A 25,015-nucleotide genomic window follows, 5' to 3' on the forward strand; every position below is an offset into this window, starting at 1 on the left:
GACGGACGGACAGACGGACATGGCTATATCAACTCAGTTCGTCGCCCTGATCAATTCGGTATACTTAATGGTGAGTCTATCTTCTATATTTCTCAACGCTACAAACATCGGACCGAAGTTAAAATATAGCATTCATGTTCATGAAAGGTATAAAAATATATTACATGTACATATGTGCATTCAAATTAAAATTTTCTTAGTTTTATTCTATTTTTAAAGATATTACAGTTAAACCTCGTATAAGTCGGCTTTTTGACCGCCAAAATAAGCTCTGTTGGCAAAACAACAACATCGTCTACATATAAAGAAGAAATGCTGCAATACAAGAAATGGTTTAGACTTTTTGCCTTTAATTTCGTATACCATAAAAAGCAGGATGCGAAACATGTTTTGCATATTTAAATAATTTCATGCATTTTTATAAAAAACACAGTATAAAAGCCGACTGCTTCAGGTAAACGTTCAACATTTTAAATTTTGGTTTCATCACAGTTTTTTCTATTTTGCACTATCGCTTTTATTTCGCATTTTCAGTGCTTTTTTAGCCAACGAAACAAAAATTAACAAAATATTTGCAAAAATGATGAAATATGTAAGTTCAAAACAGAAATGTGTCAGTACTGCGTAACTGAATGTTCGGAGTGATTTTCGATACACAAAATTAAGCATTTTGCAATTTTTCTAACTATTATGAAAATTTAACTACTATTTATGTAAATAGAAATGATAATTATCGTGAACAAATTTTTTAAAGTTTGTTTCGGAAAAAATAATTTAAATATCAGCGTGTGTTTTCAGTGTTCAAAATGGCTTTAAAAAGTTGAAAAATATTTATAATATTGATAAGTGGCCGGAACAAAGAAGCCTAATTGTAATCAATTGCTTAAAGTCAATATACGCAATGTCCAAAAAGTTCGAATAAAAAGTCCTTTTTAAGCGAGAAATATGCTAGACCCTTATACATTTTTATTTGAAATAATTTATGTTACATTTATTGTTGTACATAGTCGATTTTTAGTAATCAGACCTCCTTTGGATAACTTAATTAAACGTATTCGCTTTTCAAAAGAGCAACAAGCGGCAAGAGCGATATCCATCGACATTTCGTCCAATACTGAAAGTAATGCCCAACGAAAATTATCCAATATATATACCTATATTTATATATATATATATATTATTTTTTTGATTATTTCTTAGCTTCAAAAAAGTTCAATGGACTGCGGTAAAACTGCTGGCTGGCCATTCGACCTTATGCAAAAAGTCGTCTGTTTTGCTAAAATGCGTTGAAAATTAGCAGATGGTCTACCTCCATCGTAGACAGCTTCTACCCTTTATGAAAGTCAGTAGCTAGCTATCAAAATAGCTGGTTAAGAGCTACACCTTTTCCAGGTATACTTCAGAAAACGTAAATTATACTTCAGAATACTCAATTGTACTTCAGATGTAATGAGATTCACTTCATAATAGTCATTTGTATACAGAAACCGTAAAATTAATTTCAGAATAAACAATTGTACTTCAAAAACTGTAAACAAATTTTCAGAATAATAAATTGTACTTCAGAAAACCTAATATAGACTTAAGATTAGTTAATTTTACTTCAGGAACGGTAAGCTGTACTTCAGAAACCGCAAATTGTACTGCAGAATAGTCAGTTGCCCTTCCGAAACAGTAAAATGAGTTTCAGAATTAACATACAGCTCATCAAAGTATCAAACATTTAAAGTGCCACTTAACCACAATAACTGGTTTCTTTAGTACAATTTACGGTTTCTGAAGTTCAATTGCTTATTCTGAAATACAATTAACGGGTTTTTGAAATAAAATTTAGAATTTTTTAACTACAATTAACTATGTATACGAAATTACGATTTATGGTTTCTGAATTTAAATGGCCTATTCGGACTCTGAAGCATATTGTCCGACTCCTGAATTACACCTGATTATTTTGCAGTACTAAGTATTTATCATTTCTGATTTACAAATGATTGTTCTTAAGTACATTTTACTTTTTCTGAATAAAATGTTATGGTTTCTGACGTACGCTTGAAAAACGGGTAAACCCAAAGTACCAAATAAATACAAAGCCTTTTCCATGTGTACTTCAGAAAACGTAAATTGTATTTCGTAATAGTCAATTTCACTGCAGAAGCCATAAAATTGCTTTCAATGGAATAATGAATAATCAATTTTATTTAAGAGATGTAAAATAGACTTTGGAACAGTCAGTTGTATTTCAGAAACCGTAAAATATTTTTCAGAATAAATCAATCGCACTTCAAACAAGTAAGGAAGGCTAAGTTCGGGTGTAACCGAACATACATACTCAGTTGAGAGATATGGAAACAAAATAAGGGAAAATCACCATGAAGGAAAATGAACCTAGGGTAACCCTGGAATGTGTTTGTATGGCACGTGTATCAAATGGAAGGTATTAAAGAGTATTTTAAGAGGGAGTGGGCCATAGTTCTATAGGTGGATACCATTTAGGGATATCGCCATAAAGGTGGACCAGGGCTGACTCTAGAATTTGTTTGTACGATATGGATATCAAACGAAAGATGTTAATGAGTATTTTAAAAGGGAGTGAGCCTTAGTTCTATAGGTGAACGCCTTGTCGATATATCTCCATAAAGGTGGACCAGGGGTGACTCTAGAATGCGTTTGCACAATATGGATATCAAATGAAAAGTGTTAATGAGTATTTTAAAAGGGAGTGGGCCTTAGTTCTATAGGTGGACGCCTTTTCTAGATATCGCCATAAAGGTGGACCAAAGGTGACTCTAGAATGTGTTTGTATGATATGGGTATCAAATTAAAGGTATTAATGAGGGTTTTAAAAGGGAGTGGTGGTAGTTGTATATGTGAAGGCGTTTTCGAGATATCGACCAAAATGTGGACCAGGGTGACCCAGAACATCTTCTGTCGGGTACCGCTAATTTATTTATATTGGTCATACCACGAACAGTATTCCTGCCAAGATTCCAAGGGCTTTTGGTTTCGCCCTGCAGACCTTTTTCATTTTCTTCTACTTAATATGGTAGGCGTCACACCCATTTTACAAAGTTTTTTTCTAAAGTTATATTTTGCGTCAATAAACCAATCCAATTACCATGTTTCATCCCTTTTTTCGTATTTATTTATTTATTTATTTATTTATTTCAAAGTAAATCTAGGACAAATTAAATATCCTTACAGACTATTTACAAATTATTAGCTTAAATATTATCTACCATATAAGTCATTTAGTATAAGTTTAAATTTTGATTTATTTACTGAAAAATCAATTTCCCTGGCATTAGTAAGAAGATTGAATTCCTTCAATGCCCTAGCAATAGGCGAATTAGCGAAATATGTCGTTCTGGCCCTATCAAATAAAAAAATATCATGATTTCGAAGTGTTCAAGATGGTATATTGAAGCGAATACGCTCCAAAAGAAACGGTGAGTCAATCGTGCCCCCTATCAAATCATATTTGGTATAGAATTATGGCATTTTTTCATTTTTCGTAATTTTCAATATCGAAAAAGGGGGCGTGGTCATAGTTGGGTTTCGGCCATTTTTGATACCAATTCAAAGTGAGTTCAAATAAGTATGTGAACTGAGTTTAGTAAAGATATATCGATTTTTGCTCAAGTTATCCTGTTAACGGCCGAGCGGAAGGACAGACGGTCGACTGTGTAAAAAACTGGGCGTGGCTTCAACCGATTTCGCGCTTTTCCACAGAAAACAGTTATCGTCCTAGAATCTAAGCCCCTGCCAAATTTCACAACGATTGGTAAATTTTTGTTCGACTTATGGCATTAAAAGTGTCCTAGACAAATTTTTGTATTTTGTTGCACCATATAATTACTGGAGTTGAATTTTGACATAATTTACTTATATACTGTAAAGATACTCACCTTTTTTTTTTAAATTTGACTTGAAAAATTTTTTTTTTTAAGTGGGCGTGGTCGCTCTCCGATTTTGCTAATTTTTATTAGGCATACATATAGTAATAGGAGTAACGTTCCTGCCAAATTTCATCATGATATCTTCCGCAACTGCCAAATTACAGCTTGCAAAACTTCTAAATTACTTTCTATTAAAAGTGGGCGGTGCGAAGCCCATTGTCCAAAATTTTACTAATTTTCTATACTGCGTCATAAGTTCAACTCACCTACGAAGTTTCATCGCTTTATCCGTCTTTGGTAATGAATTATCACACTTTTTCGGTTTTTCGAAATTTTCGATATCGAAAAAGTGGGCATGGTTATAGTCCGATATCGTTCATTTTCAATAGTGAACTGAGATGAGTGCCCGGGAACCTACATACCAAATTTCATCAAGATACCTCAAAATTTATTCAAGTTATCGTGTTAACGGGCGGACGGACGGACATGGCTCAATCAAACTTTTTTCGATACTGATGATTTTGATATATGGAAGTCTGTATCTATCTCGATTCCTTTATACCTGTACAACCAACCGTTATCCAATCAAAGTTAATATACTTTGTGAGCTCTGCTCAACTGAGTATAAAAACCTGATATGGACTTTAGAATAGTCAATTGTACTTCAGAAACCGTAAATTGTACCCAAGGAAAGTCATTAGTGTGGGTTTACAACCACTTAAAATTGATACACCGATTTTTTATTTTATAGTTCATTTTAAATAAAAAATACCGCTATTTATTTTCGTTAAAACTTTTTTATAAAAATTATTTTATGGTACAACGCCCGAAAGTATACTTGCGTTTTCGTTTTTAAGAATTTTTTTTAGAATCAAAATTTTTTGATTATAATAATTTCAAAATTGAAATATCAAAAATTAACAAGAACAATTCTTTCAATTTCTACAAAGTAGTTTTATATAAAGTTGAACATAAATATAATATCAAAAAATTAAATAACATAACCCTACAATTTGTGCTTCCGAAACCGTAAAATGAGTTTCAGAATGAACATACTGCTTATAAAAGTATTAACCATTGAAGTGCAACTAAAGCTTAATAAGTGTTTAAGTACAATTTACAGTTTCTGAACCTCAATTGACTATTCTAAGTACGACACAGTCAATTGTCTGAAATACAATTTATGGTTCCTGAACTACAATTTATTATTATAAAGTACAATTTACAATTTCTAAATTGAAATTGACTATTCTGAAATACAAAACGTAGTTTCTGAGGAATCGTGAAACTGTAGAACTTTCTACAATTTCTGAATTAAATTTGACTATTCTAAAGTCCAATGTATCGTTTTCGAATTACAAATGATTATTCTCAAGTATATTTCACCATTTTTGAACAACATTTTATGGTTTCTGAAGCATACTTGGAAAAAGTGTAGTTCGATAGCAGCTAGAATTTTTCTAGTTCAAAAATCGACAGTTTGAATTTTTATATTTTATATTAAAGACCAAAGTTCATGTGCAGCAACTGTGCCTACAACAAAGATGTTTTTCGAACTCACTTAAGTCATATTGACTTTGTTAATGCAAAAACAAATTTGAAATCCAAAAATTTGTTTTGAACATATGTATATTAATTATACTCAGCTGAGCAAAGCTCACAGAGTATATTAAATTTGTTCGCATAACGGTAATGCGTAACGGCATAAACTAATCGAGAGAGATATATACTTCTATATATCAGAATGATCTGGGTGAAAAAAGAAATTCAATAAGCCATGTCCGTCTGTCCGTCCGTCTGTCCGTTAACACGATAACTTGAGTAAATTTCGGGGTATCTTGATGAAATTTGGTATGTAGGTTCCTAGGCACTCTTACCAGAACGCTATTTAAAATGAACGAAATCGGACTATAACCGCGCCCACTTTTTCGATATCGAAAATTTCGAAAAACCGAAAAAGTGCTATAATTCATTACCAAAGAAACTTGGTAGGTGGATTGAACTTATGACGCAGAATACAAAGTTAGTAAATTTTTGGACAGTGGGCGTGTTACCGCCCACTTTTAAAGGAAGGTAATTTAAAAGTTTTGCAAGCTGTAATTTGGCAGTCGTTGAAGATATCATAATGAAATTTGGCAGGAACGTTATTCCTATTAGAATATGTGTTCTAAATAAAAATTAGCAAAATCGGATTACGAACACGCCCACTTAAAAAAAATTTCAAAAGTCAAATTTTAACAAAAAATTGAATATCGTTACAGTATATAAATAAATTATGTCAACATTCAACTCCAGTAATTATATGGTGCAACAAAATACAAAGATAAAAGAAAATTTCAAAATGGGCGTGGTTCCGCACTTTTTCATTTAATTTGTCTAGAATACTTTTAATGATAGGGGCTTAGATTATAGGACGATAACTGTTTTCTGTGAAAAAGGGCGAAATCGGTTGAAGCCACGCCCAGTTTTTATACACAGTCGACCATCTGTCCTTCCGCTCGGCCGATAACACGATATGTTGAGCAAAAACCTATATACCTTTACTAAGCTTAGTTCACGTACTTATCTGAACTCACTTTATCTATAATATAAATATAAGTCGGGTTTTCCTTCCTGATGCTATATCTCCAGAATGCAAATTCAGGATCCACGCACATGGTCTCGAGATATAGGCCACAAGGTGTACCCGGATATACCTAGAATGTGTTTTTACATTATGGGTATCAAATTAAAGCTGTTGCTGAGAGTTTTAAAGTAATTTTCATTGCGATATTCGATTTATTCGCATAAACCTGGCAAAATTGATAAATATGCATGCGAAGCCGGAATAAAGACATGAATTAATTATACACACATACCTATTTACATACGTGTTATTCGATTTGCCTGAAATTTGGTATATAAATTTGCCTATATTAGTATATACGATGCTTTTTTACGGGAAGTAGACCAGAGACGGACTAGGACTGGAATAAGGACTAGGACTGGGACTGAGACTGGGACTGAGACTCGGAATGGGACTGAAACAAAATACATACCACCCTCTGGGACTGGTAATAAGGGATGAAGAAGAATGAGAAAAACTTGAGAGAATAGAAAAGAGAGAAGGAGGCTGAGAAAGAGATAGAATGAGACGAAGATGGAGACAGATGAAGCGAAACAAACAGAGGGAGGAGTGAATACATATATTAGGAAAAAATTTAGAGTGGCGAGGGCAGAGTTAGACGGAAAAAGCAGACCCGGCAGACGTTGTTCTGCCCTAAATTTGGTCTATCTGCATACATTTTAAAGAGCTTTTTCCGTCTAACTCTGCCCTCCCCCTCTACACTTTTTCCTAATCTTTGTATTCACTCCTCCCTCCGTATTATTCGCTTCATCTATCTCCATTTGCCCTCCCCTCTACACTTTTTCTTAATCTTTGTATTCACTCCTCCCTCCGTATTTTTCGCTACATCTATCTCCATTTTCGTCTCATTCTATATCTTTCTCAGTCTCCTTCTCTCTTTTCTCTTCTCTCAAGTTTTTCTCATTCTTCTTCATCTCTTATTGCCAGTCCCAGAAGGTGGAATGTATTTTGTTTCAGTCCCATTCCGAGTCGCAGTCCCAGTCTCAGTCCCAATTCTAGTCCTTATCCCAGTCCCAGTCCGTCTCTGGTCTACTTCCCGGAAAAAAGCATCGTAATAATAATATAGGCAAATTTATATACCAAATTTAAGGCAAATTGAATAGGACGTACGTAAATAGGTATGTGTGAATTATTAATTAATGTCTTTATATCGGCTTCGCATGTATATTTATCAGTTTTGCCAGGTTGATGCGACTAAATCGAATATCACAATGAAAATTACTTTAAAGCTCTCAGCAACAGCTTTCATTTGATATCCATAATACACACACATTCTAGGGGTATCCGGGTCCTTGTTTTGGCCTATATCTCGAGACCCTAGACACCCAGCGGTATAAAACTTACTCTGTACTAAAGCACACATCAACAGCTTTCATTTGATATCCATAATACACACACATTCTAGGGGTATCCGGGTCCTTGTTTTGGCCTATATCTCGAGACCCTAGACACCCAGCGGTATAAAACTTACTCTGTACTAAAGCACACATCCACAGCTTCAATTTGATACCCATAATGTAAAAACACATTCTAGGTGTATCCGGGTCCATGTTTTGGCCTATATCTCGAGACCCTAGTCACCCAGCGGTGTAAAACTTACCCTGTACTAAAGCACACATCAACAGCTTGAATTTGATACCCATAATGTAAAAACACATTCTAGGTGTATCCGGGTCCATGTTTTTGCCTATATCTCGAGACCCTAGACACCCAGCGGTGTTAAACTTACCCTGTACTAAAGCACACATCAACAGCATCAATTTGATACCCATAATGTAAAAACACATTCTAGGTGTATCCGGGTCCATGTTTTGGCCTATATCTCGAGACTCTAGTCACCCAGCGGTGTAAAACTTACTCTGTACTAAAGCACACATTAACAGCTTTAATTTGATACCCATAATGTAAAAACACATTCTAGGTGTATCCGGGTCCACGTTTTGGCCTATATCTCGAGACCCTAGTCACCCAGGGGTATGAAAAAACCATTTACTAAAGCACTTATCAACAGATTTCATTTGGTATCCATATCCTATAAACACATTCTAGGGGTACTCGGGTCCACGTTTTGGCCTATATCTCGAGACCCTAGTCACCCAGGGCTATGAAAATTACCCTTTACTAAAGCACTCATCAACAGCTTTCATTTGTTATCCATGTTCTATAAACACATTCCAGGAGTACCCGGGTCTACCTTTTAGCCTATATCTCGAGACCCTAATCACCCAGGGGTATAAAAATTACCCTTTACTAAAGCACTTATCAACAGATTTCATTTGGTATCCATATCCTATAAACACATTCTAGGGGTACTCGGGTCCACGTTTCGGCCATATCTCGAGGCCCTGTGCGTCGATCCTGAATTTTCTTTGCCATAAACCTCACGGAGTCCGAGACCTTTCCAACGAATGCAAATCTGTGGAAATCAGTTCTTGCATTCTGGAGTTATAGCGTCAGGAAGGAAAACCCGACTTATTTTTATATTATAGATTAGCGGTACCCGACAGATGATGTTCTGGGTCACCCTAGGGCACATTTTGGTCGATATCCCGAAAACGCCTTCACATATACAACTAAGGGCCACTCCCTTTTAAAACCTCATTAATACCTTTAATTTGATACCCATATCTCACAAACACATTCTCGAGTCACCCCTGTCGCACCTTTATGGCGATATCGCGAAAAAATACTCATTAGCACCTTTAATTTGATACCCATATCGTACAAACAAATTCTAGACTCACCCCTGGTCCTACTTAATGGCGATATACCGAAATGGCGGCCACCTATATAACTATGGCCCGCTCCTTTTTAAAATACTCATTACCTTCCATTTGATTCACATGTCATACACGCACATTCCAGGGTTACCCTAGGTTCATTTTCCGACTTGATAATTTTCTCTTATTTTGTCTCCAAAGCTCTCAGCTGAGTATGTAATGTTCGGTTACACCCGAACTTAGCCTTCTTTACTTGTTTTTCATTTCAAATAAGTCACGGCGAATCCATACCAGCTGGTGGCATAGCGAACTCAACCAATTCGCCGTGCAGAAGAATGTCAAGTCAAAAAAATGTTCATTCTTTTCGATTAACTGACACATTGTTGTGCAAGGCGTTGTATGGAAAATTATCAAGAACAAGCAATCAGCTGTTGGGATAACAACACCTGGTACTGAATCCGCCTTGAAATGAGTAAAGCAATAGATATGACGGAAAATTATTTGCGTATTTGGCATTCTTTTTATGGTTTTGTGCGATTGTTGAGGGTTTTTGTTACCATGCATCGAATTTTGTTTGAACGGAGCACTGTTTGCCATGCAGCGATACGTGTGTATTGCATAGTATATAACTCAAAGCTGCGCAGCAATTTTGCACTTATGTTTGTAATATATATTTGATAAATATGATATTTACGCCCCGATTCTAGTGTGGTAACAACATTCTTTACCACGGTAACGAAATCATGTGGAAACTTTTACACCCTTTTGGTATTCTATCCGCGAAAGTAGCCGGATAATTTTTTACCCACAAAAGTAGGTGGTTACATCGAAATAACCAAACAACAGCTGTTGTTTAGAAAAAGGAAAAACTGAAAAATTAAGAATTGTAAGCGCAAATAAGTAAAGATAATAGCTAAATAGTGTTGCCTCTTGCTATATATTATATATTTGTTTACATTATGACTTTCACAGAATAAATTACAATATAACTATGTAAAATCTTATGCATGTATGTACATATATACACATCGTTTCGTTCGTTAACCTCGTATCTACGAGTGACACATTTTCGGTAAAGCCATGGCGGAACCATACAAGGTGGCTGCATGGTGACATACCTACAAACATAAATAAAAATTCCATGTACTTTGTTTTTGTAAATTCGATGGACGAATGTCAAAATCGAACTGCGCCGGAAGTTGATGTATGAAATCAAATAAAAAAGTTTATATTCAGCTGTCGCATGCTGCCACTTTGTATCGTTCCGCCATAGATAAAGCGAAGAAAACCAACTTTTAAATTTCACCACAGACATTGGTGAGTTTTTCGATGATGACAGCGTTACCACTTTGGCCAGAATCGCGAATAAAAGAACTGGAAACGATTTTCGGTTACATAATGTTCTGGGGACTATTTTACCGGTAACGCTCAGAATCGGCCCGTTACAAAAAACTGCTTCTAGCTTGCCATCAGCTTACTTAGCAATGCTACCTGTGAGGATGTCGTCTAAGTCGCAGGTTGAATTTGCGCCGAGTAGGCATGTTATTCTAGGGTCTAAACCTTTGCCTAAATACATAGCTCCCTACCTTCTATGATATTATAATTTCATATAAGGTATTAGCTAATTTCTAGGGGTATACTTTTATTTGTAGAGAGTATCAGTTCTGTTTTCTGCTACCAGCTTAAGTTTACGCGTGTGCAACAACAACTTTGTGCATATCATGACTGGATTGAGCTTTCTGTTTGCTTATTCTGTGATTCTGTGTTTGGAGTTATAACCACTAGGAATGAATTGCCGGAAAACTTGATTGGAAAAAAAAATTGTTCTGTTCAATGCCCAAAAAGTGTTCACAAATCTTGTCTTTTGCTGATACAATTTATCAACCAAAGGTATGCACAAATCGTTTTTTGTTGATTTTCCGACAGGAACTATTTTGCGTCATCCTTTGTCAAATTTGTTCTGGAAACAAATAGGTTTGGCCGTTGTGCCATCTTCACTGTCATATTCTGTTCTGAGAGAACGAAACCGGGTTGTCTCCAAACCAAGTTCGACAAGAGATGACGAAAAACCGTTCCAATAACTATCTACCAAATGCATATCTGTATGTATTTGGCGGTCGCTGCGGTGCTACGCTTATTACACAGAAGTCCCTATATTCAAGCCCCGGGCAAAGTAACATCAAAAGTTTGAAAAACAGTTTTCTTCAATTTCAAAAGGGTTTTCCTAAGCGGTGTCCCCCCTCGGCAGTGATTTGGCTAACACTCTGATTGTATTTCTGCGCGAGCACGAGGCAATTTTACTATGAAATTTATTAAGAACATAATAGACGGTAATTTGCCTGCGTACTTAAACAGTAACATCAAATATGTAAAAGATATGCCGATTTTTTTAAATTTGAATTTCTTCCTATTTACTGCTATAAGTTCACTTGGGAAATGAAATACCATTGATATAGAGCTCTTTTTTGCAAAGATATAGCTTATTTTATTCGTCCACAACCCTTTTAAAAATCTTTTATATAAAAGTGGGCGTGATCCTTAACCGATTTCGTAAATTTTTTTTTTTTTCAAATCATTCCTTATAGTAAAGGCAACCTCTCTACCGCATTTTGTTACGAAAGGTTTAACGATTTTTGATTTATGATTAATAATATTTGTAAAACTGATTTTATCACATGTGGGCGGTGCCACACCCATTTTAAAAAAAATTTTCAAATTTTTATCAAGAGTCTCAATATCAGAGCTCATGTCAAATTTCAACATTCTAGGTGTATTATTTACTAAATAATAAGTTTTTTTGTGTTTTCCAAAATGTTTTATATATAACAAGTAAGGAAGGCTAAGTTCGGGGAAATCACCATGAGGGAAAATGAACCTAGGGTAATCCTGGAATGTGTTTGTAGGACATGTGTATCAAATGGAAGGTATTAAAGAGTATTTTAAAAGGGAGTGGGCCTTAGTTCTATAGGTGGACACCATTTAGGGATATCGCCATAAAGGTGGACCAAGGGTGACTCTATAATGTGTTTGTACGATATGGGTATCAAATTAAAGGTTAATGAGGGTTTTAAAAGGGAGTGGTGGTAGTTGTATATGTGAAGGCGTTTTCGAGATATCGACCAAAATGTGGACCAGGGTGACCCAGAACATCTTCTGTCGGGTACCGCTAATTTATTTATATTGGTCATACCACGAACAGTATTCCTGCCAAGATTCCAAGGGCTTTTAATTTCGCCCAGCAGAAATTTTTCATTTTCTTCTACTTAATATGGTAGGTGTCACACCCATTTTATAAAGTTTTTATATAAAGTGATATTTTGCGTCAATAAACCAATCGAATTACCATGTTTCATCCCTTTTTTCGTATTTAGTATAGAATTATGGCATTTTTTAATTTTTCGTAATTTTCGATATCGAAAAAGGGGGCGTGGTCATAGTTGGATTTCGGCCATTTTTGATACCAATACAAAGTGAGTTCAAATAAGTACGTGAACTGAGTTTAGTAAAGATATATCAATTTTTGCTCAAGTTATAATGTTAACGGCCGAGCGGAAGAACAGACGGTCGACTGTGTATAAAAACTGGGCGTGGCTTCAACCGATTTCGCGCTTTTCCACAGAAAACAGTTATCGTCGTAGAATCTAAGCCCCTACCAAATTTCACAACGATTGGTAAATTTTTGTTCGACTTATGGCATTAAAAGTATCCCAGACAAATTAAATGAAAAAGGGCGGAGCCACTCCCATTTTGAAAATTTCTTTTATTTTAGTATTTTGTGGCTCCATATCATTACTGGAGTTTTATGTTGACATAACTTATTTATATACTGTAAAGATATTAACTTTTTTTTTTAAATTTGACTTACAACAAATTTTTTTTTTAAGTGGGCGTGGTCGTTCTCCTATTTTGCTAATTTTTATTAGGCATACATGTAGTAATAGGAGTAACGTTCTTGCCAAATTTCATCATGATATCTTCAACGACTGCCAAATTACAGCTTGCAAAACTTCTAAATTACTTTCTTTTAAAAGTGGGCGGTGCCACGCCCATTGTCCAAAATTTTACTAATTTTATATTCTGCGTCATAAGTTCAACTCACCTACCAAGTTTCATCGCTTTATCCGTCTTTGGTAATGAATTATCGCACTTTTTCGATTTTTCGAGATTTTCGATATCGAAAAAGTGGGCGTGGTTATAGTCCGATATCGTTCATTTTAAATAGCGATCTGAGATGAGTGCCCAGGAACCTACATTCCAAATTTCATAAAAATTTACTGAAGTTATCGCGTTAACGGACGGACGGACGGACGGACATGGCTCAATCAAATTTTTTTTCGATACTGATGATTTTGATATATGGAAGTTTCTATCCTTCTCGATTCCTTTACTCGATTGCAAAGCACACTGAGTATAAAAAAGTTGATTCTGATCAGACTATAATTCAGCTCCTCGTAATAAATATAGGCATATAAATCTGCCCAAGTATACCGACTACTTTTTTTGGCCTTTTAGCACAGTTACTTACACATTTTTGACATTCTTATTTTTCCACTCCGAATCTAATTTAGGTTAAAACAAGTAAGGACGGCTAAGTTCGGGTGTAACCGAACATTACATACTCAGTTGAGAGCTTTGGAGACAAAATAAGGGAAAATCACCATTTAGCAAAATTAACCTAGGGTAGCCCTGTAATGTGTTTGTATGACATTGGTTTCAAATGGATGTTATTAGAGAGTATTTTAAAAGGGAGTTTGGCCATAGTTCTATAGCTGGACGCCATTTCAGGATAACGCCATAAAGGTGGACCAGAGGTGGCACTAGACTGTGTTTGTACGATGTGGGTATCAAATTAAAGGTATTAATGAGGGTTTTAAAAGGGAGTGGTGGTAGTTGTATATGTGAAGGCGTTTTCGAGATATCGACCAAAATGTGGACCAGGGTGACCCAGAACATCTTCTGTCGGGTACCGCTAATTTATTTATATTGGTCATACCACGAACAGTATTCCTGCCAAGATTCCAAGGGCTTTTGGTTTCGCCCTGCAGACCTTTTTCATTTTCTTCTACTTAATATGGTAGGTGTCACACCCATTTTACAAAGTTTTTTCTAAAGTTATATTTTGCGTCAATAAACCAATCAAATTACCATGTTTCATCCCTTTTTTGGTATTTGGTATAGAATTATGTTATTTTTCGTAATTTTCGATATCGAAAAAGTGGGCGTGTTCATAGTCGGATTTCGGCTATTTTTTATACCAATAAAAAGTGAGTTCAGGTAATTACGTGAACTGAGTTTAGTAAAGATATATCGATTTGTGCTCAAGTTATCGTGTTAACGGCCGAGCGGAAGGACAGACGGTCTACTGTGTATAAAAACTGGGCGTGGCTTCAAACCGATTTCGCTCTTTTTCACAGAAAACAGTTATCGTCGTAGAATCTAAGCCCCTACCAAATTTCACAAGGATTGGTAAATTTTTGTTCGACTTATGGCATTCAAAGTATCCTAGACAAATTAAATGAAAAAGGGCGGAGCCACCCCATTTTGAAATTTTCTTTTATTTTTGTATTTTGTTGCACCATATCATTACTGGAGTTGAATGTTGACATAATTTACTTATATACTGTAAAGATATTAAATTTTTTGTTAAAATTTGACTTAAGCATTTTCTTTTTTAAGTTGGTGTGGACGTTCTCCGATTTTTTCTAATTTTCATTAAGCATACATATAGTAATAGGAGCAAGGTTCCTGCCAAATTTCATCATGCTATCTTCAACGACTGCCAAATTACCGCTTGCAAAACTTTTAAATTACCTTCTTTTTTTAAGTGGGCGGTGCCACGCCCATTATCCAAAATTTTACTAATTTTCTATTCTGGGTCATAAGTTCAACTCACCTAACAAGTCTGTGAGCTCTGGTCAACAGAGTATAATTAATGCGTAAAATGTTATCAAGTAGGTATTTGACAGTAGTCCATCCACCTTAATCCCAAGTTAATTACCTAAACCAATCAAAATACATGGGGCGGTTTGAAACGGCACATCACTTGAGTACACATATAGAAATTTAAAAATAAGTTTTGAGTTTAAAATAACAAGCATTTGTTTATAATTATCACCTGCAAAGTCATCCCAAATAATTCAATAAAAAATGTGTTCATATATTAACTTTGCGCTCTCTTTTTCTCATTCACAGCTGATTCTGCTCGCTTGCGTCATTATCGGTATAGTCACGGCGGCGCCAACTGACTTACTACCAACCCAATATGAAATAATTCCCATTCTTAGTTCGGAATTGAACAAACATGAAGACGGCTCATACAATTTACACTATGCAGGTGGTGATGGAACAAGTCGCCAAGAGGAAGCTAACGTTGTAGACGAAGGCACCGATGATCAAACACTCGAAATTAAAGGTTCCTATAAATATATCAACTCCGAAGGTGAGGAGGTCGAAGTTTCCTATACAGCGGGTAAAAATGGTTTTGTGCCATATGGTTCCATTATCAATCCAGAGATATCTGCTGCTGCTGAAGCAGCCAAAGATTTGCCGAAATCAGAGTTGGAAGAGCCAAACAATAAATCTGAAAGCTTTTGAAATTGAACCAAAACTAAAATAGGAAAAAATTTATAAAAAAGAACAGTTGATTCTTTTATTCGTTTAATAAGAAATAAAATAGGTTTGTGGTAAAACTAGTTTAGTATAAGTAACTGTATATATTAAAGCGTTGAGTTATGAATATTTTTAATTTTGATCTAAATTTATGTCCCCAATTTTTATAAATACACAGCGGCACCCGAATAAAAAGAAGTGACAGAAATTACGACACAAAATACTTATTTGAATAAATTTATTTCAATGGTCACCGTTTTAATTTGCACGAATTTCTGGAGAAGAAATTATTTTAAAATGAAAAAAATACGCCGGTTAGCTTGTTCTACCTTACGTAAGAATTTTAAAACGATTATTAATTCCATAACGACAAGAAAGAAGGAATAATAGTGAAGAAAGTCAAACATATTATGACGAATATTACCATCTCTAAGCTGTTACTAAGTAAATGCACAACAACAAAACCATTAAAGAAAACTACATAAACACATTAATCATCATTTACTCACATACATACAAGGCAACGAAGAGATAACTCACACACAGACGTAGTCATCAGTCGAATTAGTACTCACATATACACACGCATATGGCTACGCGAGAGTCTATAAAATACAAATACAGACGCGTATAGCTGGTAACTAAGCAGATAATTCTAGAAGAAGAAACGTCTAGACATTTGGGCAGAAAGTATAAAAGCAGCACAAGCTGAGTAGTCAGTATTCAGTTTGATTTAAACACGCAATTAGTTGTGAAGTATAAGTGTAATTGTACCTTAAAGTAGTCTAATAAAGACCATTTTGCATTACTGAATGTTGGAGTTATTTATTCGACAATTTAGCGATTCGAACGTTTGCAGAAGGCTGGAAATACGCGGAGTTTCCCTAAATTCGTTACAATTGGTGTCAGAAGAGGAATTGTTGAATAAATTCCGAAGATTTCGAATACAACTTGGACATGGCAAAGTTACGAGAATTAAGGATCCAGCAACTGAAAAAGGAGTTGGAGAACCGTGGATTGAGTACAACCGGCAATAAGATCGAACTTCAAGCACGGCTACCAGAGGTAGTGGAGTCAGAAGGAATTAATGTGGACGATGATGTCTTTCATCCAGATAAGGACGAGACAACAACAAAAATTTAAGAGAAAAACGAAACATCACAGGCAGTTACCAACACATACTTGAACATGATAGTGGCTGCAATATCTGCACAAACATCGACAGTAACATTCAAGACTGAAGCACAAGAAACGCGTATTTCAGGAATGTTGACACAGATAACAGCCAAGATTGAAGCACATGAAACACAAATTTCATCACAGCTGGAAGAACAAAAGACATATATGGCAACTCAACGGAAGAACAAGAGACACGCATAACAGTACAACTAGAAGCACAAGAGGCGCGTGTATCATCAAAACTCGAAGCGAGCGTGGACGAAATAATAATGCAGTTTGAAGAAAAATTCGAGGCAGAGGTGGATGTTTTGAGAGGTAGTATACAGGAATTGCAACTTAATGGCCCGGCTTCTTCAGCGAGTAACACGAAGGTAAAAACTCTATATATTGACGGTTCTGTTCCTTTCCAGGTCTTTAAGCTACAGTTTGAGAAGGCCGCAGCAGTGAATAACTGGAATGCGGAAGATAAAGTTGCTGCACTGTTCGTGGAATTCAAAGGGCCTACAGCTGAAATATTACAAACTATTCCAGAGTACGAGCGGAACTGTTATGAAGCATTGATGGCCGCTGTCAAGAGACGATACGGAAGCGAGCATAGGAAATAGATATATCAAATTGAGTTGCAAAACCCTTACCAATCATTCACTGCGGTCGCAGTCCCGTTGTTGTTGCTGTAGAGATAAATACACAGAGATTTTGGGATGATTCTTTTTTCGGACACAGTTGCGGTACGTTTTTGTTACAAGCAGCATTGAGGTACCAAGCCCGCTAGTTCCATAGGGAGCTTTGGATCGCCAGAGACTTCCTGCTACAGAAACAGGATTTACCATGGCTAGGTGATGCATTTTCTATCATCGTAATCACGGTATGAGTTCCACCTTCCATCCAACTACCAAAGTTGATAAATTTGATTTTGCTGTTTTGATTTGGTATTTTAAATCACATCTACTTTACATTGTATAAACATACAGTTATAAGTAAATATACGTGCATTTTTGAGAAACGCATATACATATGTATATATTGTTTGTTCCTGTAAACATTGACTCTTATTATACCTTAGGTTCATAACTGGACATATGTATTCTTGATGATGACTTCAGGTTGAAGTCGAAATATCGAACAAATAAATATATTTTGAATACTAATACTTCACAAGGTCATTGTCTCACGAGAGCCCGAATACCTCAGGGAACATCTTCAATTTGTCAGATCGCCTCGTTCGCTAAACTTACTTAGTTTGAAGTACACCAACCTTATAACTGAGCGCCAGTTCTTCGTTTTCGCTGTCCGCCTTTGGAACGCCCTGCCTGTAAAGCTTAAAGCTATACAAAACCCACTGCGCTTCAAAAACGAGCTGCGACACTACTTTGCTCAATAATAGACATGCATATATAGTCATTTATTCAACTGCATTCCCTTCTTCCTTCAATTTTACCTACATTAACACCTTTCTTCCTAAATTTTGTTCCACTCTATGTTATTTTCCATATTTATTGTATTTTTATAATTGCTGTAATTAAGTTAAGCTCAAATTACTTTAATTTAGTTTAAGATAAAACACTGTAAAGTAACTTATGGTTGTGTGTTTGAAAATAAATTTGAAATTTGACAGCAGTAACAGCGAAAACAATGTCAGCCGGAAAACCACTCTCACCAGGAAGTGCTGTTTAGGACTGAGAAGGGAAATGGAAAGTAAAATATAGCTATCGATTAATTAAAAATACGTTATATAAGTCTGTAAGTTCATACATGTCCTCATAAGTGACTTGAAGTCATGGACGGCTTCGTGCACAAACGGAATGGCTATCGGATTATTCGAAGGAAGGTAGTTTAATGATAAAACAAACTTTCACAATGAATGTCCCTGTCTCTAAAGGTATATTACTTAAAAAATTAAATTTTTCCATTCAGTATAATGTAGATAAATGGAATCTCGAATAAGCGCCGAAGCCGAAAAGATTGTTGTTGGTATACGAGCAGGCTTGACAAGTATTTTGTACTATGAGAAAGGAAGAAAAAACTTTTCACAGCTGCCACGGACGCGACATGATCAGTTTCTTACCGCTGGACTTACTTAATACTGTGACGAATATTAGCAGCACTAAGGGATACTATCATCTCTAAGCCGATGCTAAGCAGTGACTTGTATGCCCATCAATAAATTAATCATTATGTCTACACATATGTACGTACACGCAGCGGAGAAGCAACGCACAACCACATGCATATATCTGAGATACTCCCGAAAGTATGCAATGGTTGTGCAAGTGTCGGGCACATATACACGCGCATGGGGTATGAGAGAAGCTATAAAATCATGCATCTGTAGTTACAGCCGAGTAACTTTATAGCTGATAACTAACTAGTAAGTTCTGGAAATGGAAGCACCTACAAATATATCAACGAAGAAACCGCACAGTATAAAAGCAGTAACAGTAGAGTCGCGACATTTTGCGTTACGAATATTGGAGTTATTCATTCAACAGTTTAGTGATTCGAACGTTAGCAGAAGGTTGCAAATAAGCGGAATTGCACCAAAATCGTTACAATACGTAGATGCATAGATGTGTACGTATCTACTTATTCAATAACTCCACGCATCTTAAATTTGTAACCCTGTAAGTTTAATGCCAACAAAAACAATATATGACCTGTACATATGTGCACTTAAATTAATAATTACTTAGGTTTATTCTAATTTTAAAGATATTAAAGTTAAACCTCGTATGAGTTGGCTTTTTGACCGCCAAAACAAGCTCTGTTGGCAAAGCAACAACATCGTCTACATATAAAGAAGAAATGCTGCAATACAAGAAATGGCTTAGATTTTTAGGCTTTAAGTTCGTATGCCATAAAAAGCAGGATGTAAAACATGTTTTGCATATTTAAATAATTTCACGCATTTTTTAAAAACACAGTATAAAAGCCGAATGCTTCAAGTAAATGTTCAACATTTTTGATTTTGATTTCATCACAGTTTTTTCTATTTTGCACTATCGCTTTTATTTCGCATTTTTAGTGCTTTTTTTGCCAACGAAACAAAAATTAACAAAATATTTCCAGGAATGATGAAATATGTAAGTTCAAATAGAAAAGTGTTAGTACTGCGTAACTGAATATTCGGAGTTATTTTCGATACACAAAATTAAGCATTTAAAAATAACTACTATGCATGTAAATATAAATGATAATTATCATGAATAAATTTTTTAAAGTTTGGTTCGGAAAAAATAATTTAAATATCAGCGTGTGTCTGCAGTGTTCAAAATGTCTTTAAAAAGTTGAAAACACATTTATAATATTAATAAGTGACCTAAAAAATGAAGCCTAATTGTAATCAATTGTTTAAAGTAAATATACACAGTGTCCAAAAATTTGAATACAAAAATGAAGTCCTTTTTAAGCGAGAGATATGCTGCCCCTCGGCAGTGGTTTCACAAGCACGCTGGGTGTATTTCTCCCATGAAAGCTTCCGCGTGAAAATTCATCTGCCTTGCAGATGCCGTTAAGAACCAGGATGAAATATGCAAGTCTTGTCCATTCAATCTCTAAAGAAAATAAAAAATAGCGCGACGCAAATTGGAGGAGAAGCTCGGTCTAGATCGCCTCGGAGGTATGTCGCGCCAAGTATTTTTGCCATGGCATTAAACGATTTTTGGAGAAATTAACTAAATAGAAGGGGATCGTAACGATTGTTTTTTAAACTTTTTTACTTTGTACTACCATTTCTCTACTGGAAGCATTTTACGTACCAAATATATATATATATATAGGATATTTCTTTAAGATTAAAACTGTAAGCCCCTTTTTCCAAGTAGTCGTGGCAAAACTTTAAGATTTTCTCCTGCCACTCCCGTTTTACAAAATTGTAATACACTTATATTATACCATCCGTCAAGTGCTCGTATTGTTCTATCACTACCGATGGATAAATTAATTAAACATATTCGCTTTTCAAAAGGGCAACAATCGGCACGAGCGTTAGCCATCGGCATTTCCTCCGACATTTTAAGTAATGCCCAACGAAAATTGTCCAATATTTTTTTTTTTGATTACTTCTTAGCTTCGACACCATGTAAAAAGTTCAATGGACTGAGCTAAAAACTGCTGGCTAGCTATTCGACCTTATGAAAAAAATCGTCTATTTTGCAAAAACGCATTGAAAATCCGCTGAGGTACTCCATCGTAGGCAGTAGCTACCCTTTAGGAAAGTCAGTAGCTAGCTATAATATATCTGGTTAAGAGCTACATCTTTTCCAGGTGTACTTCAGAAAACGTAAATTATACTACAGTCTAGTCAATTGTACTTCATAAGCCGTAAAATTTATTTCACAATAAGCAATTGTACTTCAAAAGCAATGAGATGCACTTCAGAATATTCATTTGTATTCAGAAACTGTGAAATTTATTTCAGAATAAACAATTGTACTTCTACTTGTATGAACTTAAGATTAATAAATTTTACTTCAGAAACCGCAAATTCTATTGCAGAATAGTCAATTGCCTTTCCGAGACTGTAAAATGAGTTTCAGAATTAACGTACAGCTCATCAAAGTATCAAACATTTGAAGTGCAATTTAAACACAATAATTGGTTTCTTAAGTACAATTTACGTTTCCTGAAGTTCAATTGCCTGTTCTGGAATACAATTAATTTGTAATACATTTTACCATTTTTGTACTACTATTAACTATACTAAATTACAACTTACGATTTGTGAATTTATATGGCTATTCGGAAATACATATAACGATTTTTAAAGTACACTTGACTACTCTGAAGGATATTGTCCGACTCCTTAATTACATTTGATTCTTCTGAAGTACTATTTGTCGTTTCTGAGTTACAAGTGATTATTCTTAAGTACATTTTAATGTTTCTGTACAAAATTTTATAGTTTTTGACGTACCATTGAAAAGCGTGTAAATTGCTTTCAATAGAATAATGAATAATCAATTGTATTTAAGAGCTGTAAAATAAACCTCAAAACCGTCAGTTGTATTTAAGAAACCGTAAAATATGTTTCATAACAATCAATCGTACTTCAAAAACACTGATTTGAACTTTAGAATAGTAAATTTTACCACAGCAACCGTTAATTGTACGTTAGAGTGGTCATTAGAGCTTCCGAAACGTAAAATGAGTTTCAGAATGAATATACTGCTCATAAAAGTATTAACGTTTAAAGTGCAACTGAAGCTTAATAAGTTTTTATGTACAATTTGCGGTTTCTGAAGTTCAGCTGACTATTCTAATTACAATTGACTGAGTCAATTTCTGAACTACAATTTATTATTATGAAGTACAATTTAAGATTTCTGAATTGAAATTGACTATTCTGAAATACAAAGCGTAGTTTCTGTAGACTCGCGAATCTGTAGTACATTCTACAACTTCTGAATTACATTTGACTATTCTGAAGTCCAATTTATCGTTCAAAAATCGACATATTTTATTTTATTATTTCATATTATTATGAAATCCAAAAATTTGTTTTGAACATACATATTTCATTTCAAGTGAGTAAAACCATGATGAAATGAATATTCAGGTCATTGTGGATAAAACAGGTGTGATCTCTTATCCGTCAACTGCCTGACAGGATGTTCAATATAGTTACTTTTAAGCGTTTTGGTAGCGTTTTGACAGGGTGTTCAATATGGCGGCGCATAGGGCCGGCTATCTTCAACGGGTGATGGAAAGTGATACAAAATAAGACAGCGATAGTCAATAAAAAATCAAGTGGTCCAATCTATTTGTAATTTAGACGTGTATGCAGAAGTTATCACACTTGTCTTATCCACAATGATTCAGGTGTTCTCGTCCCGTTCCTTTATTCTAACAAGTTCGGCATGCATATTTGAGAGGGTTGTCTATCATACAGAACTACCTTTGAGTTCTACTACGATCGGAGCAAATTTTACTACACACTTAGAAATATAATAACTACGTATATAAGCCGCTACTATAATTGTTTAGCCAAAAAGATTAACGTAATTTTGTGTTCCACAAAAGAATATAGAAAAAATTTTCCAAAAAACTAAGTTTTTGCGAAATTTTGTACGAAAAATGTAGCAATCAAAATTTAATACTTTTGTAATACAAGTAAATACTGGAAAATAGAGCTACCGAAAAAGTGAGGTTATGTTGTTGACATCACCTTTATTATTACATCATGCTCCGCATCACATTTAAGTTAAAATTAATGCGTAAAATGTTATCAAGTATTTGACATTAGTCAATCCACCTTAATCCCAAGCTATCTACCAATCAACCAATCAAAATACATGGGTCGGTCACTTGAGTGCACATATAGAAATTTAAAAATAAGTTTTGAGTTTAAAATAAAAAGCATTTGTTTATAATTATAACATGCAAAGTCATCACAAATAATTTAATAAAAAATTTGATTATACATACATTAACTTTGCGCACTCTCCTTTTAATTCCCAGCTCCTTCTGCTCGCTTGCGTCATTATCGCTGTCGTCACAGTGGTAAGTCAGCCACCAAACATGAACAAACATGAGGACGACTCATACAATTTACACAATGCAGGTGGTAATGGAACAAGTCGCCAAGAGGAAGCTAACGTTGGAGACGACGGCACCCACGATCAAACAGGCGAACTTAGGGGTTCCTTCATACATATGAACTCCGAAGGTGAGAAGGTCGAAATTTTCTATACAGCGGGTCCACATGGTTTGATTTGGATGAAGCAGCCAAAGAATTGCCCAACTAAGAGTTGCATTGTGATATGATTATTTTTACTTTTAATCTTCATTTATGTATGTCCCCAATTTTTATAAACACACAGCGGCACCCAAGTAAAAAAAAGCGACAGAAATTACGGCACAAAAGACTTATTTGAATAAATTTATTTTAATGGTCAACGTTTTAATTTGCAGGAATTTCGGGGGAAGAAGTTATTTTAAAATAAAACAAGTAAGGAAGGCTAAGTTCGGGTGTAACCAAACATTATATACTCAGCGTGAGCTTCAATTGCACATTTCATTTCAGATAAATTACTTTTCTACATAACACGTGGCACCACCCGTTTAAAAAAAATGTCTTCCCATTTCCTCTAACAATAAAACTTAATAAGTGAAATATCATTGATTCAAACTATTTTTTGCTAAATTATAGCTTATTATTCTAGTCTACGACCCTTTTAAACTTGTTTTATATAAAAGTGGGTGTGGTCTTTTACCGATCCCGTCCATTTTTATTAGAAATATTTTCCGCTATAAGGAAAATATGTGTACACAATTTCATTACGATATGTTAATTTTTCTTCGAGTTATGGCTCCTTTTTTCCTATTATTTGTTATAAATCCACTTGGGAAATGAAATACCATTGATATAAAGCCCTTTTTTGCAAAGATATGGCTTATTGTATTCGTCCACGGTCCTTTTAAAAATCTTTTATATAAAAGTGGGCGTGGCCCTTAATCGATTTCTTTAATTTTTTTTTCAAAGCATTCCTTATAGTAAAGGCAACCTCTCTACCGAATTTTGTTACGATAGGTTTAACTGTTTTTGAGTTATGATTAATAATATTTGTAGAATTGATTTTATCATAATTGGCCGGTGCCACGCCCATTTAAAAACATGTTTTCAAATTTTATCAAGAGTCTCAATATCAGTCCACATATCAAATTTCAACATTCTAGGTGTATTACTTACTAAATAATCAGCTTTTTTGTGTTTTCCAAAATTTTCAATACCAATCTATTCTGGGTCCAGATAAGCTCTTGCACCAAATTTAGTGAAGACGGACGGACGGACGGACATGGCTCAATCAAATTTTTTTTCGATGCTGATGATTTTGATATATGGAAGTCTATATCTATCTCGATTCCTTTATAGCTGTACCACCAACCGTTATCCAATCAAAGTTAATATACTCTGTGTGCAAAGCACGCTGAGTATAAAAATGCGCCGCTTAGCTTATTCTACCTTATGTAAGAATTTTAACACGATT

General features: G+C 35.0%; 1 protein-coding gene and 1 long non-coding RNA gene across 3 annotated transcripts; both read left to right on the forward strand.

The window, feature by feature from the left end:
• The first annotated feature begins 459 nt into the window (after positions 1 to 459).
• On the forward strand, positions 460 to 18,627 carry LOC137247050 (endocuticle structural protein SgAbd-6-like). Of its 2 annotated transcripts, none has more exons than XM_067778122.1 (2): positions 460 to 592; positions 15,435 to 18,619. In XM_067778122.1, exons 1-2 carry the CDS (start codon positions 581 to 583, stop codon positions 15,834 to 15,836), a joined length of 414 nt encoding a protein of 137 aa, XP_067634223.1. In that variant the 5' UTR covers positions 460 to 580; the 3' UTR covers positions 15,837 to 18,619. The 2 variants fall into 2 exon arrangements, with proteins under 2 accessions (XP_067634223.1, XP_067634222.1); XM_067778121.1 differs by lacking the exon at positions 460 to 592 and adding an exon at positions 10,984 to 11,132 and having other exon boundaries at positions 15,435 to 18,627.
• An 859-nt stretch (positions 18,628 to 19,486) lies between these two features.
• On the forward strand, positions 19,487 to 23,924 carry LOC137247051 (uncharacterized). The gene is made up of 2 exons (XR_010951765.1): positions 19,487 to 20,110; positions 23,487 to 23,924. It is a non-coding gene; the product is annotated as an uncharacterized lncRNA (long non-coding RNA).
• Positions 23,925 to 25,015: the final 1,091 nt, after the last annotated feature.

Source organism: Eurosta solidaginis, chromosome 3 (assembly GCF_040869045.1).
Source record: "Eurosta solidaginis isolate ZX-2024a chromosome 3, ASM4086904v1, whole genome shotgun sequence".
NCBI lineage: Eukaryota > Metazoa > Arthropoda > Insecta > Diptera > Tephritidae > Eurosta > Eurosta solidaginis.

Excerpts from the sequence above, each read along its gene's own strand:
- LOC137247050 (XM_067778121.1), top strand. The coding sequence starts at position 11,076 with ATGCCCAAAAAGTGTTCACAAATCTTGTCTTTTGCTGATACAATTTAT. Across the intron at positions 11,133-15,434 it reads ATACAATTTATCAACCAAAG|CTGATTCTGCTCGCTTGCGT; the intron begins GTATGCACAAAT and ends TCTCATTCACAG.